This window comes from Eschscholzia californica, unplaced genomic scaffold (assembly GCF_041429995.1).
Source record: "Eschscholzia californica isolate CP2 unplaced genomic scaffold, dmEscCali1.0.p SCAF_4, whole genome shotgun sequence".
Classification (NCBI taxonomy): Eukaryota; Viridiplantae; Streptophyta; class Magnoliopsida; order Ranunculales; family Papaveraceae; genus Eschscholzia; species Eschscholzia californica.
The window spans coordinates 2,539,093-2,557,521 of NW_028238461.1; the positions used below are offsets into that span (position 1 = coordinate 2,539,093).

At 35.7% G+C, this 18,429-nt stretch overlaps 4 protein-coding genes across 4 annotated transcripts; all 4 read right to left on the reverse strand.

The window, feature by feature from the left end:
• Window positions 1-1,030: 1,030 nt before the first annotated feature.
• On the reverse strand, window positions 1,031-7,165 carry LOC147541505 (L-ascorbate oxidase-like). Its single transcript, XM_086633235.1, has 10 exons — window positions 6,770-7,165; window positions 6,308-6,400; window positions 6,014-6,226; window positions 5,526-5,717; window positions 4,187-5,155; window positions 3,386-3,653; window positions 2,804-3,085; window positions 1,723-2,179; window positions 1,460-1,619; window positions 1,031-1,325 (listed from the first exon to the last, which is right to left on the reverse strand). Exons 1-5 carry the CDS (start codon window positions 7,076-7,078, stop codon window positions 4,187-4,189), a joined length of 1,776 nt encoding a protein of 591 aa, XP_086489361.1. The 5' UTR covers window positions 7,079-7,165; the 3' UTR covers window positions 1,031-1,325; window positions 1,460-1,619; window positions 1,723-2,179; window positions 2,804-3,085; window positions 3,386-3,653.
• On the reverse strand, window positions 1,085-4,110 carry LOC147541506 (FAD-dependent oxidoreductase family protein). The gene is made up of 5 exons (XM_086633236.1): window positions 3,386-4,110; window positions 2,804-3,085; window positions 1,723-2,153; window positions 1,460-1,619; window positions 1,085-1,325 (listed from the first exon to the last, which is right to left on the reverse strand). The coding sequence occupies exons 1-5, from the start codon at window positions 3,674-3,676 to the stop codon at window positions 1,215-1,217; spliced, it is 1,275 nt and encodes a 424-aa protein (XP_086489362.1). The 5' UTR covers window positions 3,677-4,110; the 3' UTR covers window positions 1,085-1,214.
• An 808-nt stretch (window positions 7,166-7,973) lies between the features above and the next one.
• LOC147541507 (L-ascorbate oxidase-like) lies at window positions 7,974-11,978 on the reverse strand. The gene is made up of 5 exons (XM_086638187.1): window positions 11,352-11,978; window positions 11,150-11,242; window positions 10,103-10,315; window positions 9,643-9,834; window positions 7,974-9,198 (listed from the first exon to the last, which is right to left on the reverse strand). The coding sequence occupies exons 1-5, from the start codon at window positions 11,643-11,645 to the stop codon at window positions 8,236-8,238; spliced, it is 1,755 nt and encodes a 584-aa protein (XP_086494313.1). The 5' UTR covers window positions 11,646-11,978; the 3' UTR covers window positions 7,974-8,235.
• A 566-nt stretch (window positions 11,979-12,544) lies between these two features.
• Window positions 12,545-16,416, reverse strand: LOC147541508 (leucine-rich repeat protein 1-like). The gene is made up of 6 exons (XM_086638189.1): window positions 16,024-16,416; window positions 15,016-15,087; window positions 14,603-14,746; window positions 14,303-14,374; window positions 14,136-14,207; window positions 12,545-12,928 (listed from the first exon to the last, which is right to left on the reverse strand). The coding sequence occupies exons 1-6, from the start codon at window positions 16,239-16,241 to the stop codon at window positions 12,856-12,858; spliced, it is 651 nt and encodes a 216-aa protein (XP_086494315.1). The 5' UTR covers window positions 16,242-16,416; the 3' UTR covers window positions 12,545-12,855.
• Between the last annotated feature and the right edge of the window lie 2,013 nt (window positions 16,417-18,429).

Below are 18,429 nucleotides of genomic sequence, written 5' to 3' on the forward strand. Positions count from 1 at the left end.
TCTCTCTTTTTGGAAAGAAGATATATGTCTACTATCATGGACGAAATTACCAAAACGAATAGCATTCTTTTTTAGAGAAAAAGTAGACGCATTTTTCCCTCTCTTGGGTCTCTCCCGGCTTGGGTGTCTATCGCTCTCTCTCTCTCTCTCTCTCTCGGATGTCTCTCTCGGGTGTCTTGGGCAACTACCACTTATTCTCTTCACGGAGCAGAAAGGTCGCCCACAACCCTTTTTTAAAAAAAAAAAAAATTCTTCCTCAACTAGCCCCACAACTACCACCACTTCCCTCAATTTCTCTCTTCGCTTCTCTTTCACTCTCCAGTCTCCTCTCTTCTACTCTCTAGAACCGAAGATCAGGGGAAAAGCTAAACCCTCGCCGTATCAGGCGACAGTTTGATGAAGATGACCCTCGCCAGATCCGATGAGAACTCGAACAAGATAACCCCCCGCCAAATCTGGCAAGGGTTCACAAAGACCTTAGGTGGGTGGTGTGCTGTGGAGTGCGTTCGGTGGTAGTGGTACTGCGTGGTCTGTGCTGTTCTAGTGGTGACACTGTGGTTGGTGGTGTTCTGGTGGTGTTCTGGTGGTGGTACTGTGGTGTTGTATATGACTATGGCGGAGAAGATTTTCCTATTATCACGGGGGTATAAGCATCATTGACACATTTTAGAAGTTGCCTTCTTTTCATACTTGTTTTGAAGTCTAAAATGAGAGGACTCATTCAATCCATTCTGACGAAACCCAGTTCATCTAAATTTTCACATTTTCTTCAATTGAAGTTTTTTCTTCTCATATTTCAGATATTGAAAAAATAAAAATAAAACACACAAACAAACATCATCACAGTCAATAAAAGGATCTCCAACTTCAGCCCTGATCTGCAAAGATGTTAGAGAGACGATAGATACCAAAGCCCCATGTGAAGGTCAGAGTAAGTAGTCAGCAAGATGCGAAAAATGGACAGTAAATAAGCATTTTCTTCTGCCATTTTATGATAACAAAAGATCCAGACTTTTAAATTTCGAGTAACTTTTGTTAGTAAAATCTAGTTAGTATTGCATAACCCGAAAATCACAATGTTGTATGGTAAATGCCCACGGTGATTTGATTTAAACTTCAAAATAGCAGAAAGATTGTTCTATAAGTTCAGTTACGAGTTACGAGGAGCATCATCATGCATGAATTATCAAATTCTCATAGAAAGTAAAACATCATCATGAATACTTTGAAGCTATGTATTCAGCAATTGCTAGGCTAGAGGTAAGACCAGGTGACTCTATTCCAAACAGGTTTACTAGCCCACTCAACCTGTGAATTTCCTCTCCCTGCATAAAACAAAATTTACTTCCAACAGTTTGATATTCAGAAAAAATAAGTAATAAATAAACAGGAGAATAATAAGACCCATTATAAAAAAAAGAGAACATGCTTTTAGAAAAAGGCCGTCAAGAGAGTTTACCTGTATAACAAAATCAACAGGCGTCTGTCTAGGACCAGAAAGCTTTGGTCTGATTCCAGCATATCCAGGCTCTAGAGAACCGTCTTCTAAACTTGGATAGTACTTTCTTATTTCTCGATAAAATTTATCTCCACGTTCTGCAGGAACGGAATAATCAAACCTGAAAGACGATTTAAAAAAACTCAGGTGTATAAGTGCTCCGGCAATACAAGTTCTGATGAAATATGTGAAACACTAAAAGAGAGATTATATCGAGTTTATACTTATTCAAGAAGCTCGATATATCATCGATACCATCAATCCACTCCACATCAGGACCAAACTTAACATGTCCATCCAAATCCAATGTAACATGAACCCCAATTCCACCATCCTCAGGTATTGGATAAATTAAATGTTTAAAAGGGGGAATTCTCGTATTCTTTAAACTGAAGTAACAGCCGCGAGCATAGTAATAAGAAGGAATAAAATCATGATTTAGGCCGCTAAATCTTTTGGCAAGTAATGGAGCACTCAGACCTGCGGAGTTTATAACAAGCTTTGGTATGAGTTTAAGCTCTGGTTCTAATGGAGGTGAATACTTCTCAATATTCTTGCTCTCGGCAATATGAATGTGAATTTGATTTCCTTCGAACTCGCCACCAATTACAGATGTATTGTATGAGAAGGTTGTTCCGTGATTCTCAGCTTCACCCTGCAGCCACATTCATGGGGAAACCCCTGTATTTCATGGTTAAAGACGGTGAAGTAAAATATATCATAACAGAAATGATTTTCATTTTCAAGACCTTGAATGGACATCAATTTTCTTCACCAGCAGTTCAAATTCATGGAAACTCGTGTTTAAAAAAGTGGACATGGTTCTTATACATGAACCCTTGTTTATTATCGCTAACTTGATTCCTGAGTTGTTTCTATTTACTATATGTAACTCTTTCTTGCTACTCTATAGAATGTCAGACACACAAAGACTCCTCCTTCCGTGGGCTCGTACAGCCTTCACTAAGAACAAGATCCCGTAGATACAGGCTTGGATATGGGTGTCTAAAGATGGAAAATATCGCTATCTATTAATGCTTGTGTAACTACAAGTGGTATCAGTGGGGTAACTTCATAATCTCACATCACTTGCTAGAGCATCCGAAGAATTCACTGTAAGTGTGAGCTCAAGCTTAGTTAAGTGGCAAACCCTTTGGGTGGGCTCGTAGATCCTTTGCAAGGAACAAAACCCCGTACCTGTTTGGCTTGGGACTAGGTGTCTAAAGCAGGGACAGTATGGATAACTACGAAAGTTTGGTCATTACAGGCGAATTCTGGTTATTCAAAAGATGGTTTTTGACATACCACTAAAGATAGCATGAGAGAATGAGTATCAACGATTCCAGTAACAGGTGATAGCAAAGCTTTAACACATTGTAATTGTGGTTCAATTTGCATAGCTTCAAAACCCTCCATCATCCTTAAACCTTCAACCCCATTTTCTTTTCCAAGATTATGAAGTTCATTCAACTTTGAAATCTCGGATGATCTTGTAGCGACTATCAGTTTACCAGTCTGCTTATGAGAAACCCCATGATCGGCACAATATTTGTAGAGTAATTTCCTCCCTCTTACACAAAACATGGCCTAATAGAAACAAGTAAGTATCAATCAGATTGTACCTTCAAATGCTTAACAAATTCACTTGATTTTCATAAAATTAAGTTAATTTGATATGACACAAACAGAGGATGATCAATCTACGTCCTAGAACTAAGATTCAATTCTGAAATGGAGATGAATCTTAAATCAATCTCAACTACCCAAATCTGGATAATTCACTAAATCTAATTACAGATGAATGATGATGGTAAAAATTAGGGTTAGGGTTTATGGATTTGGGGATAAAAATTGAAAAAAAAATGTAGTATAAAAGAAGAGATATACCTTGAGAGAATTGAGTGGGTAATAAATTCCTCCATGGATGACTTCACTGTTTCTAGAACTGGTACCAGTACCAAAAGTTGAAGCAGATTCGATCACTAAAACCTCTCTACCTCTCAAAGCAAACTCTCTAGCAATTGATATTCCCAAGATTCCAGCCCCAATCACAACACAATCAACTCTTTCTTTAGGAATTGATAAAATTTGAGTAGAAAATTTATTTGATGATTGGTTACGATTAGTTACTGAAATCTCCTTCAATTTCAACAACCTGGGAAACACAAATCTCATCATCTTCTTGTTATCACAGCAGCATTGTTAGAGTTGATATAAATAAAGTAGTTTCTCTATAATATTTAATTTCGTCCGACTTTAGACCAGTAATAATTCAACGATACTTATCGCATCATATCAATACATTTTGCACTTAAAATTCATCGACTACGATCTACGTTAGTCGTTACAAAAACTCTTATTCATAGAAACAACAAGACACATTTTATAAATAGTTATATCTTCTCGAGAAGACATCTTTTATCAAAAGATAAGATTATTAAAAGCAAAATTTAAATTCAAATATAAAATATTTACTAGATATAATCCACACTTTTTTTTTACAAGATTTGCAAGGCCAAGATTGCCATTGTCCACAAGAAAACCACAGCTATTTTATCGCAAATTGAAGTAAATCATTAAACTTATTCCAAAAACCAAATTACCCAATAGACGTGCGTCTACATATATATGTATGTATGTATATATATATATCATATATGATCAAACAAGAACTTTGTAGTCTCATACTTATCCACCATGTTTATGCAGTAACTTCTTCCCTGTCAATCCACAAGTAATTGCTTCACTAGGAATTTTCTTGATTCTATGAATACCTTCAGCAAATACTGCACCCATACCCATATGCAAATGAGGTTCAATATGACAATGAAAAGCCCAAACACCCGGATTATTCGCTACGAATCTTATCGCTGTCCATCCATACGGAAAAAGATTCACCGAATTTCTCAATGGTGGGTTCTTCAAATTCAATTTATTTTCATCATTTTCTTCTGAAAATTTTCCTTCTCCATATCCTAATACCCAAAAATCATGTCCATGTAAATGCCATGGATGTATTTCACTTACATTTGGTTTCAACATATTTGCATTTTGTAGAATTACATCAATAGTACTATTAAACTTAAACATATAAACCCTGTTTCCTGTTTTCATATTTGGGTTTTCAGGAGGCTTCATTATATCATAACGATTATCGAACTTATCAGGTGGGTTTTGCTTATCAAAAGCATTCTTTAATCTAAACATTAGTGAACCAAGATAAGGAGTTGAAGGTAAAACTAATGAGATATTGTTTATTGACCATTTGATAATGGTGTCATTGATTTTGTTTTGGGTATTTAGGAGATAGATTCGACGGTCGAAATGAATTGGTGGTTTTGGTACTAAACTTTGTAAGGCAAGAATTTTGTTAGTAAAAGATTTACTGTAATTGTAATCATTCCATGGTGGAGAAATGGGAGGTAAAGAAGATGGGAGTTTAGATGGTAAATTGGGTTTGTAGTTCAAAATGGCAAGGCCTTGTGGAGTTTGAGGTTTTCTTGCTCTTACGCTTGCAGAAATCCAGTAGTTCATTGATGGATTCTGGTTTGTTCTGAACAGAACAGAATAGCTTTCGCCTGAGTAAACATCGATATTTTCGACTGTCACTGGTTCAATGTAGTTTCCATCAGCTTCCACCAAGATCATACTGTGATTCTGAAGAAAATAAGATAATGTTCTTAGGAAAGAATAAATATAGAAGACATATACATAAAGGGCCATAATAGTAATTTACGTAGACGGGCGAGCCTATTTGGGTTAATCTAATTGAGGGATTGATTCGGACTACGAAGTATAAGTTCATACTTCATAGTCGATTTTTGCCTATTGAGCTCCCCTCTGAAAGTCTAATAAGCTAGCTGACAATAGAAAGGTTTATGCTTTCACAAGTGAAAAACAATGTCTTAGATGTCAAACTAGTCTTATCGATTGGAAAAATAATGTCAGAAATCAAAGTTGTTGTTGTGCCACATGCGATTCTCTTAAGTGAATAATCGATCGACAATGCATACGTAGAATTTCTTACCCCAATGGCAACATTGAGAGAGGAAAGCGAGGTGGTACTTGTAATTCTCAATCTATATGTCTTGTTTGGTTGGACTTGGAGAATATTGGGTGAGCATTGCGCATCTAGCGTCTTATTACATAAACCCGATGTATTGCTAGGATGAGCTGAGAGCGAACAATTGTACTGCCCTCTCCCGTTTATCAGAATAGACTGCAAAAAAAAGCACACACAATAATATGATATCTACAAAATGTAGCTACTAGAAATGTTAATAGTGGTGATATTGGTTTCTTGACGGGGACGGATTGGTGCAGTCCGAGGGCACTCAGAATGTGCCTACTCCATGTTGGGTTTGAACAGCACGGACTAGGCCCAATCCGAGTGCCCTCGAACTGCTTTGTCCGTGGGGCTCCTACTGATGGGCTAAGAGCAAAAAGATGGGGCAGCTATAAAGGCGACATGTAAACATTTTCTTAGTTCAAATGAGTAATATGATTAATGAGTACCTGAGGCTCACCAATCCAATGGAAGGGATTGGAGGTGAGAAGGACTTCTTGTTTATCAACACTCTCATGCCACCAATCACTCAACAGTATATTGAACTCTCCATCGTACTTGAAGGGTTCCTTCTCACCCTCAGCAACATCAACAATCAGAGATCCATATAATCCTGCTGCTCTTTGCATCCCATAATGCCCATGATAAAAATGTGTACCCGCCTAATAACACGGAGATATTAGTTATAACTTTCTCATTGAATTGATTTAGAATATCGGAAAAAAAGAAAGAAATAGAATTACCTTCTCAACTTTGAATCTGTAAACAAAGGTTTCCTCTGGATTAATAGCACATTGTGATACTGATGCAGTACCATCTGCCCATGGAGTTCCATGCTGTTAGACAACAAAAAGCCGAAGTGTTAGAGAGAGTCGTTAAAGCCACCCATTGGGCATAATACTCCTTCAAAATCAGCTTATCTACTGCAATGTGAGATAATGCTAATACTTCCGCTAAACTTTAGGGTCGGAGCCAGTACAAACTCCTCCTTCACATAGGGCTAGAGTTAAGTTCTCACGTATCTTTGAAATACTAGCTCTGGTTCCATGTTACTATGTTAGAGCCCACAGGACTTAACTATCCTTGAAACCGACTTAGAAAGAAAGATTGACAACACTTGTCTAATTCAATTCCCAAATTCTAACACAACCCATAGAAAAAGCGAGAAAATACTAATGAGAGAGAGAGAGAGCATTAAGTATTACTTGTCTGATGCCATGCCAATGAATGACAACACCTTGAGTAAAGAGCTTGTTAGTTAGATGAACAACAATGGTGTCACCAGCTCTTGCTCTGATGGTAGGACCAGGAAACTGACCATTAATACCCATGGCCATATTTGATACACAGTCTGGTGACCAAAAGAAATACCCAACTTCCCATTTGTATTCTCTTACTTGTGAAGACAATGAAATCTCAAACAAAGATAATAAACAACATAAGCTAACCAGTTGGAGATGAAACAGCCATGATCTAATTGAAAAATAACCCAAGTTCGAAACACAATGATCCATTCAGAAATAATATCTAACCTACTCTCTCCCTGGTCTCTAGAGCAAGTCCTACAAAGCTAAAGTGAAAACTAAGAGTTTGGTGCATGGGGTGGAAGGCCTTCTCTCTTATATAATGGTGTAGGGGTATGAGGTTTGTTTTAATTGTATATTGTTTCGAATCAGATTTCAGAATGTTTGCCTTTGTCTGACTCGTTTTACACATTTTTTTGAGTAGGTCAGTTAATCAAATTCAGACAATGAGAAAAAAAGGCTACCTTAATCCTTTCTTCATGGTAATCATTTGCCGCTACTCAAACATTACAATAATTACGAAACAGAATCTGATTATTGCCTTCAATAGACAGCTAAATCAAGAAAAATAAAGGAAGATGGCACAAACTTTATATATAAGAGAATAGATAAGATAGCAAGACTTGGGAGAAGTATAATTTTTTTTTTCTCCAAGCCTCACCATTTTCTTCATCAAATTTTATTCTTTAAGTTTTTGGCCGTTTCACGTGTGAATGGACTTACGCCTTGGAGCATCTCCAATGCAATTGAGATTCAGACACTCAGTGTCCTTTTGAGATAAGTTTGTTCATGAAATGCAGATTCCATCTCTTTCCTGAATCCAGCTTGATATCGTTTGGCTTGAGTTCTATGCTGCAATGTCATTAATTATGTGATTTTACAAGTTCTACGAGCTTTATGAATTCTGTGATGTTTGTTCAGCAAAACTTTTCACGAGTTATATCGTTTCGTTTGTTCATCAAAACTCAATTTTTGTGAATATGAGCTTTTCGGTGATTTTATTTAGTTTGCAAGTTTAAAATTGAAGTACGTTGTAGAACAAAATATGATTACTTATTTGTTGTATCGATAGAACTGACTTGTGCTTAAATTTCAGGCCACATGATAAACAGAATTCAAACAAAACATAACATTAGTTTAGTTTACCTATATTGTTCAAGATACATATTCAAAACACCAAACTACTTGTATATATATATTAAACTAGTGACAAGACCCTAGTACTCTTTAAAACTATTCTTCGAAATGTCGTTGTGGTTGTATAGAAGACCATAAACCTCTACAAACAAGAGCTCTCTGCGTATAGAGGCGCACGCCACCACCTACCAAAATGGGTTTCATAAAACCACAGTTATCGTATTTCGTTCTTAACCACCATGATTGTGCATCAATCTCTTCCTTGTCAATCCACACCCAATTGCTTCATCAGGAATACTCTTGATCTTGTTAATGCCTTCAGCAAATATTACACCCATACCCATATGCAAATGGGCTTCAATATGACAATGAAAAGCCCAAACACCCGGGTTATTCGCTACGAATCTTATCAATGTCCATCCGTAAGGAAATATCACTACTGTATTTCTCAATGGTGGATTCTTCAAATTCAATTTCTTTCCATCAATTTTCTCTGAAAATCTTCCTTCTCCATAACCCAATACCCAAAAATCATGTCCATGCAAATGCCATGGATGTATTTCACTTACATTTATTGCTAAAGCATTAGCATTTTGAAGAACAATATCAATAGTACTATTAAAAGCTAACATGTATACACCATTTCCATTTGTCGAGTTCGGGTTTTGTGGTGGTTGCATTATATCATAAGACCTAGATGACTTCTCTGGTGGGGTTTTACTATCAAAAACACCTTTTAAACCTAATTTAAGAGAACTAAGATAAGGGGTAGATGGTAAAACTAATGAGATATTGTTTATAGACCATTTGATGAATCCATTGATCTTGTTTTGAGTATTTAAGAGAAATATTCGACGGTCGAAATGAGTTGGTGGTTTTGGTACTAAGTTTTCTAAGGCTAGAATTTTGTTAGTGAAAGATTTACTATAATAATAGTCATTCCATGGAGGAGAAAGGGGAGGTGGGGAAGAAGGAAGGAATGGGGAGTTAGGAAGGTAGTTTAAGATGGTTAGTGCTGGTGGAGTTTGAGGTTTTCTTCCTCTAACACTTGCAGAGATCCAATAATTTGTTAATGGGTTTTGGTCAGTGGTGATAATGGCTGAGTAGCTTTGGCCGGAGTAGATATCAAGGTTGTCAACGGTCACCGGATTAATGTAGTTTCCATCAGCTTCTACCAAGATCATCTTGTGACCCTGAAAAGGTTATCCTAAGAGAATAAGTAGTTTACCCATGTTATTAATCTCATAATTGGCAATGCTAACACATAAGAATAGTCCAACATTGACAAAAGATATTTTTCTCCTTACCAAGAATTCGTATTGTATCTAAAATTTTTGTTACTGTATCAAAGTTAGGTACATACGTGATAGGTCTAACAGAACCACATATTATATGTGCCGATGCCATACTTTTGTTATGTCGAGTCACGAGTTATGGCGAGCCGCTCATATGCCCAAATGGCCCAAGCGGAAATGGGCTAACGATAGTTCTGTTTTCACTAGTCACATAACTTATGTTTGGGTCGGGGAACAAGGAAAATGTATCAACACAGTTGTCTCAAAATTACAAGTAAACTCATTCAATTGAATGCAAATAAAAGCTACAAAACACAACCTTAATGTAATAAGAGGACTTACCTGAATGGCTAAGTTGAGAGAAGCAAGTGAAGTGATACTTCCAATCCTCAATCTGTATTTTTTGTTTGGTTCTACATGAAGAACGTAGGGTGCGCATTGCGCTTCTTCTCTCATATTACACAAACTGGACGTACTGTTAAAATGTGTCGATAGTGAACAATTGTATTGTCCTCTTCCATTGATCAAAATAGACTTTTCCCCAAGACACAAAATAAAATAATTGATTAATTAGTGGAGTAAAAAAACTGATATAGTATAATCAATAGTATGTTATTAGTTGGGCTTTAAGCTCTTTGCTAAGTTGTTGGGCTTTAGGTCCATTTGGTTGGTGGTTTAACTTAGGCGGTTATCGTGCTTATCACATCTTAATGATGTATCAATGCATGTAATGATTGTCGCAGTCTATTTCTGAAAAAAAGGAAAAAAAGATCAATTGTAGCACAAGATTAATGTGTCACACCTGAGGTTCGCCGATCCAACGGAAGGGATTCGACGAGAGACCAACGGCTTGTTCTTGGACATTTTGATGATACCAATCACTCAACAATAGGTTGAGATCTCCGTCGTAATCAAAGGGCGGTTTTTCATCGCCGGGCAAGTCGACTATCAGAGATCCATATAAGCCAGCTGATCTTTGCATTCCATAGTGTCCATGGTAGAAATATGTTCCTGCCTAACACCACAACACAACAAAGGAAAAATAAACATTTTTCATATCAACCGTTTTTCGCGCCCCTCAGTTGTATTCGGAATTTTACTCACGAACTAGTATCACATCTTTTTTCTCACATATTTATAACAACAATTTTTTTTTTGAAAAATTCAATGAACTAAAATGGAAAATGAACTAAAAGTTTGTTTGTAACTAATCATATATTATGCTTTCTTAAATGAAGTTTTTGTAGATATCTTTGCTTTACTTTGATAATTACACTTAGGTTTTGCATCTAATAAATAAAGGAGTTAGAAAAAGTCTAATTTTTCAAACTTGAAACCCTGTAAGGAAGACTTCACACCTAACTAGATAACTAACACTCATGCATAACAAGTTTCCACAACATAGAGAACATATGAATTTTCATAATTTACCATTTGTGATATTATTTCATTTAATATTGATTTTCTATCTAAATCATGGGTGTTAGCTTGTATGTCTCTCCTAACAGAAGAAAGTACAACTTTTAAATATTAAATGTATGGTCATCTAGGAAACCACCGTTTTTTTTTTTGAATTGTTAGCATGCCTTGAACCTTTGAAAGGTAGAAGACTAAACCTCTTACCACTTCAACCAAGGGTTGTTGGCGTACAACAACTCTTAGTTGAAGTGCTTACTAAGTTGATTTTCACCTTTTGGGTCGGTAGACACGAATACACATTACTTTTCGTACTTGGGGTTAAGTAGGAGTTTTCAGAGAGCTTTATAAATTTCTACGATGAAAAAGTTCAACCTTATCAACTAACCATCCTACTAAAACAGTGAAGATTGAGGGTTAATTGATATAGTACCTTATCAACTTTAAACCTATAAACAAAGGTCTCATCCGGATTAATAGGACACTGTGAGATTGATGCAGTTCCATCTGCCCATGGAGTCCCTACCTGTTTACAGCACAATACCCACAACAGTACTTAGATAGAGTTCTTGACAGAGAGAGAGAGAGAGAGAGAGAGAGAGATAGAGAGAGTATGGGTTTAGTATGGGTATTACTTGTCTGATACCATGCCAGTGAATGAGAACACCTTCAGTATGAAGCTTATTAGTGAGATGAACAACAATGGTGTCACCAACTTTAGCTGTAATAGTAGGACCAGGAAACTGGCCATTAATACCCATTACCACATTTTCAACACAATCTGGTGACCAAAACATATACTTAATTTCCCATCTAAAATGTCTAACTTTTGATCCCATTGATATCTCAAATGACAAACTACTCAAAATACACCAAAATATCACCATGAAACTACACATTAATGAAGAAGAAGAAGAAGTATAATCCATTGATCTAGAAAGAGACAGATTAAACAAATGAATTGAGGAATATGTCTTTCTTTGTGTAGTAGAACTTGGTATATGAAATACTTGTTTATTTAGAAAAATGAGGAAAGTTTGTTTGTTTTATTTATAGGACCAACTTTAGCTTATCTACTCTTTTCTTTCTCTGTTCTCTCTAACTTATGATTATTGAAAGTTAGGGTTATTACACACAGGAGTGGGGAGGGGAATATATGCTTTTAACATGGTATTGAAAAGACACCACTTGTATAAAATGAATCACATTCTCCCAACAACTCTCATGGTCTCCTTTTGCCTGTGAATATCACAAAAGAATATGATCCCAATGGAATTCATGAGTTAATTATCAAATTCCAATTGGGAACATTTTATTTTCACTTGATGACAAATTCGATAGTGACTACTACATAATCACTATATATATACACACACACACACACACATATTCGATGGGTTTCTCCTAGTATTTGTCCGATTGTTGTAACTTGATACGGCATGGCAACATGATCTTAGAATTCTAGATTGTGTTATCAATGCATCCAGACTGGGACACTATTTCTTTCATTACCTGCTTGTATAAAATGCACCGAACACACTTAAATCAATTACGGAACAATCCTATATAATATTTTCAACCATTGTGTTGGAGAATATTTTCAGCCATTGTGCTGGAGGAATTCATTCTCTACCAGTCTCACCTTAGGGTGTTAAGTGGTACACGCCGCCCCACGACCAGAAAGACATCAAAGACCTTCACCAATGAAGACCTTTGCAAAATCAACCACAAATTGCAAGGTGAACTTGCTCATCATTACAAAGAATAAGCATAAAAAAAAACCTTGTAAATCTATTCCTCTTGCACAACTTGATCAGACATGATAATATTTTACAAAATGCTCAATAGTTGTGATATCCATTATCAAGATATGGCATTAAACCAACAAAATTCCACATTTTGGACCAGTAGTAACAGCACACTCTAATACAATTACAAGATTTTGAGAAGAGTTGATCAAAGTGTTTTTAGTTAATGATTTACAACATAACAGAGGGATTTTACTATATTTTACCATCCTCAAAACCCCAAACACATTATATAAAGATATAACTTCCATCCATTTTTAAATTAAAAAAAGATTAGGAAATGATTGTTTCAAAAAGAACACGATTTCTAGTTATAACCTGCTGCAACCTTTCATGAGCAGTTTGTGTCGTATGTTGCAAGTCCCTGCAACTCTGGGCCTTCTAGTCGGGGGTTGTTTTCGAAGCTGAACCATGAGAAAAAGAAAGAGTTAAGGGCAGTTGTAAACAATAATAACTAAGAAAGTAAGCTCACTCAGAGGAGATAATATAAATTATTCAAGGAGTGAATGTTGGTGGATAATTGAAAGAGAAGTGAATCGAGAATATCCCAATTTAATGGCACTTGGTATTATCAGCTTATATGCTATAACGCTGCTTGCGAGAAAGTAATTCAGTTAAGAGAAATAATAGTAACAGACCACAAAAGAACTAGTCTACATTAAACCGAAGTTATACATGTGGTTCGATGGTTAAAGATTTCACATGTCCTAATGACGATAATGGTGAAAAGATAATAATTCTTCTATTTTAAATTGTTACCCTAAGCTGTAAACACTAGGCATAGGAGAACTACAAAATCTAGTCAATTGTCAGCCAACTGATGCTTTTTGGATTTTTAGAGTTTTTCCTCGAGTGTCCATCGTAGATGCTCCAAGTATGGAAGACTCCAGCCTTCGGTCTTGTATAGTTAAAGAAAAGTACTTACTCCAACCGGGATCTTGAAACTAAACGACCTACCAACCCCTACAGATGCACCATTTGACGAGGCATATGTTATCGTAGTAAGGATTTCAATGAGGGAGCAAACACTAGGCATAGGAAAACTACAAAATCTAGTCAATTGCTAGTGGGAGCATATTCCGCTTCACGCTAATAGGAAAAAACTTCTAGTCTTTGCTCCCTCATTCTATTCTTTGGACCACTTGGAAGACTAGAAACAGGGTTACCTTTAAAGTAGAGAAAATCAACTTTGATACAACACTCTCATCCATTCTAGCTCTTGTTTTCTTTTGGGAAAAGAACAGATATTGGCATCTTTCTCTTTTTTTTAGGGACTTCCTCTGGAATTGGGAGGCTCTATTCGAGTATGTTTAGTCCTTTAGGGGTGATTCTTGTGTATATTTCTTGTTATTCTTCTTTCGTTTGACTAATAAAATTAATTGCGTCCCTTTTCTCAAAAAAAAAGTCGTTGGTGTAGGTGTTGGGACTTGGGACAAAGGATCTACTTTAAGTTGCATAAGTTTGATCATATCCATTACAACAGGAAGGATCTGACGGAAAATTATGCTTTTGTTCATGAAGGACCATAAAACAAGATAAACATGAATGGCTCTTGCATCTTAAAGGAGTGCAAATGACCAGCTAGAAATAAAATAAGAAATTGGAACTTACTTGTTCAAGGGGATGTGCTCAAAAGGTCCGGTAGTTGGAATTGTTCCGCATAAATTGTTATTCGAGACATCTCTGAAAGCAGATCGTGTTCATCTCAAGCTGTTAGTACGATTATAAACTACAGCTGATACTCCAACAGTATTTATGAAATTGTTCAAAGTACTTACACAACTTTAAGGCTTGAAATGCCAACTAGCTCTCTCGGAATTCGCCCAGTCAATTGATTATCATTAAGCCGCCTGCCAATAAGTTAAAACATTAGACCTAGAGCAACAAAAATTAATTTGCGCACATTTAGGTAGCAAAAATTCAGTTTTTGTAGCAAACATTTGGACATGGTGAGGTTACAAAAGGTGAATATAAGTTTCTGGCCCAAGAATTCATCTTTTTTTAGCAAAATCTAGAGCACAAAGCACAATCTATGCAGACGAAAACAAAATGAATACAACCAGCAATTTCATACTTACAAGAATACTAGAGACTTCAAACTCCCCAAAGCAGGTGGGATAATCCCAGAAATGTTGTTGTTATACAAGTCCAAGCTGATTAGGCTTTTCAAATTTCCAAGTTCGACTGGTATTTTCCCTTGAATGTTGTTTTTATATAGCTCTCTGGACACAAGTTAGCAACTAAAAGTTAACTACTGATATGAGCAAATAAATTGGAAGTAGTTATCAAGTAGCATTACATTCATTTGCGGATTTAAGTCCATGTGTAGTCATAGACTACCATAATAAATAAGCATATAAAAAATGTTGTGAAAAACTAAGGTCGAAAGACCAAGGGCATGAGAAAAGTAATAAAAATTCCAGAAATAACTAGTACATATACAGTAGAACTGTAGAAGCATCTAAAGAAAAGTGTGAGGTGAAGAACTTACAAATATTGTAGATGTTCAAGTTTCCCAAGTTCAGGTACTAGATGGCCGGATAGATTTGAATTCCCAAGGTCCCTGTGAAGAGAGTAATAAGATGATTAATAACCCTAAATAGATACTACATAAGAATATTCAACCAGTTAAGTCAACCAAAGGAAGGAGAGTAAAGAAAATAAAGAATCTAGACATCCATCTTCAATGACAATTAATTGCCGGAACCCTGATTTCTAAAAGCAAAAACGAGTAACTTTGGAGAAGAAATACTCAAGACAGAGAGATACCAAGTAACTTCATTTCAGATATTCTGCTTCATTAACTAGCCTAAGCAGTGAAAGATTCAATCTCTTCCCCACTCCAATAAAAATTTGGCTTAACTGTGTAACAGATCACCCTATATCTTTAAGTGACGCAGTAAATCTTCTGCCGAAACAGCTAGTTTACTAGCTATATGAATGAAGTATTTGACAAAAAAAACAGGCGACTACAAACCACCATTTCTTTTACGTCATACAAAGGCCACAACGGTATCACACATACCAATAAGTCTTGTGTACAAATTTTGAAACTTAAACTTCTATCTAACCTTCTAAGCATATCAGCAAATGAGAACTGCACTTATTACCAAAAATTACAACCCCAAACCCTTAAATGTGTTCTTAAGTTACCATAATACACATATGGAGCATTTATTGCAAGTGTTTATCACAAACCATTACAATAATTTCTACAAAAAATAAAGGAATTAAAAGATTCTGAAGTACCCTAATTCATACTGAATGTATTGAGAACATAAATTAGGAAAGCTATTGAATTTTCATACAATTTCTCAGTAAACTTGATCAGAAATAAATCCAGATATTGAGATCTTTAGCACATAATCTTTCTTAAAAACCCCAATTTTATCAGATTACTAACGATTTATATGAAAAGCACAAAGCTTTACTAGATTTTTATATCAACAGAGATCATCTAAAAATTTTAAAAGTGGAAATCGAGAGAGAGAGAGCTCACACTCTGGTGACGTGATTATCCTGATTACAGGTGATATGAAACCAAGTGCAAGGGGTAACAAGAGTCGGATCCCAGCTTTGAAGAACGTTATCGGGATCGGACAGACTCCGTCTGAGCGTATAAAGAGCATCTCCTTCTGAATTTGCAGAAATCAGAGGAACTAACAAAACTAGGGTTAAGGTTAGGGAAACGAACTCCAACCTTGTTCGAACGGCCATAGCTTCTTCTGCTATTAAATTCCTTTTAGGGTTTTGTAAAAGAAATACTCCTTCTATGTCTGCTTCTGCTCGCGCGTGTTTTACTGTGAGATTTTTAGAGAGAGAGAGAAAGGAAGATGAGGAATGAGATGGGCGTAGAAAATATCCGAGAAAAATGTGGGCGGTCTTTTTAAATTGTTTTTTTTTTTTTTTTTTTTTTTTTTTTAAGCCAAGGGAACCATTTCCATTAATAAGTGATAAAATCACATTGTTTACATGGATGATACATCATTTATTTCTCTCATCTGAAAACTTCATGAGAGTTACATACCTTTAAATGCAAAGTGCCTCATGAAGAGAAAGAAATTGGACTAGACACTGACTCAAAATAAAAGACCCTAAAGGCCGACAAAAGATCCTAAAGATCGTGAATGAAAAGACCCTAAAGGTCGACAAAATATTACAGTAAAATAAATACAAGAACCACCGCCTTCTTGCCGAAAAACCGTCGCCGTCACCGGAAAACCGCCGCCGAAACCGGAAAATCGCCGCTACCGCCAGAAAACCACTTCCGTCACCGGAAAATCGTCGTCATCACACCACCATAGAAATCACATTACCACCACACCACGTCATGGTTGACCACCACTTTTGATTTCTACTTCTCCCAATTTCGTTCTGTTTCTGAGAATTTGATTTTATATTTCATATCCCAGACAAAGAGAAAACTCACAAGTTTGAAAATCCAATAATGAATACGATTTCTCGGTCTCTTTCTCTAGATCTCTTCTCCAAGCAGAAGATTCTCACTACTAGAAGATTGTAACAGTTGATGCTTCATCCATGGATAATTCTCGTTCTAAAACTCTTCATCCATGATAGATTGAATCTTGTTGGGGTTTTGATCAAAACTTCCAGAGATTATGATCTAGGGTTTTTATTGTCTATGTAACCCCAATTAAGAGAGATCCAAGATTCATTTGCAAGCAAAGAAGAAACAATCAAACAAACTTCATTAACCTAGTATGCAAAAGAAAGTGCAGGACGAATATGTAGTTACTCACGGACTATCTACAAGAAACTATATAAAGAAAAACTTACGAACTACTAAAAGTAAGAGGGATCCGGCGAAGGGAAGACCCTTCGCCGGACGGAAATCACAGATCTGAGAAAAACGGTTAGAGAGAGATTTTAGAGAGAGAGAGAGGCTTCTTATCCGAATTTCTGTTGTTAAATTGTTTTACTTGTGCTCAAGAGAGGCGTGGCTGACCTGTGCCAAATTTCCGAGAGGCCCTGTATGATAAACAAAGCTAAGAAAATCTCATTAAACAATAGGTGAAAATGATATTAAATTGATAATCCGTCTGAATTCGATATATATAAAAAATAAAAATTAATAAAAAAACACTACAATCGTGGTATTTTATATGACTTTCTAAAATAATTTTTACTTTAAAATATTTTCTCCATGCATTTTTTGAAGTAAAATCATCAATTAGATCTTCGTAATCAATCTGATCCAAAAGTTCACTTTCGATGGTGTGAAGAACTAATACATTTAGTTATCATGTGACGTAGTCGAACACATTACCGCGAAGTTGAAAATTTCAAAGATGATGTTGACTTCCTTTAATTTATCTCTATATAGATATAGATTGTAATTGGGTACTACCGTATAAGATAGAGAAAAACAATGAATGAAATGAAAAAGAAAACAAAGTCTGATATTTAAAATGAAATTTAGGAATTATTATTATTTATTTATAAAGGTGAATTTGGATTTTAGAGAAAATTAGAGAGAAGAAGTCAAAAAAACTTAAAAGTCAAAGAAAAGCGAAGAAAAATTCTAAAAAATCTTATCTGTCAATCTCGTGTTATAAAACCTACAAATCTTATGGTTTAGAGGGAAAACACCCCAACCTTTGGAGGGCATTCGGGGCTCCACTCTTGAAAATGTTCTGATAGATATCTTTAAAATAACTCAATTTGATATACATATCACTTTTAAATGTAACTGAAAAAACACCATTGATTTCTAATTAGTATAAATCTATATTGGACGACTAAAACACTTAAAGATTACCAATAATTGAGTTTACATATAGAAGAGTTTGTGTTATAGTATCTTTAAATGGCCACCTAAGAAAAAAACAATTTAGAAATTCGTCTTTGACACTTAACATGGAGTACAAAATTTTTAGAATTTTTT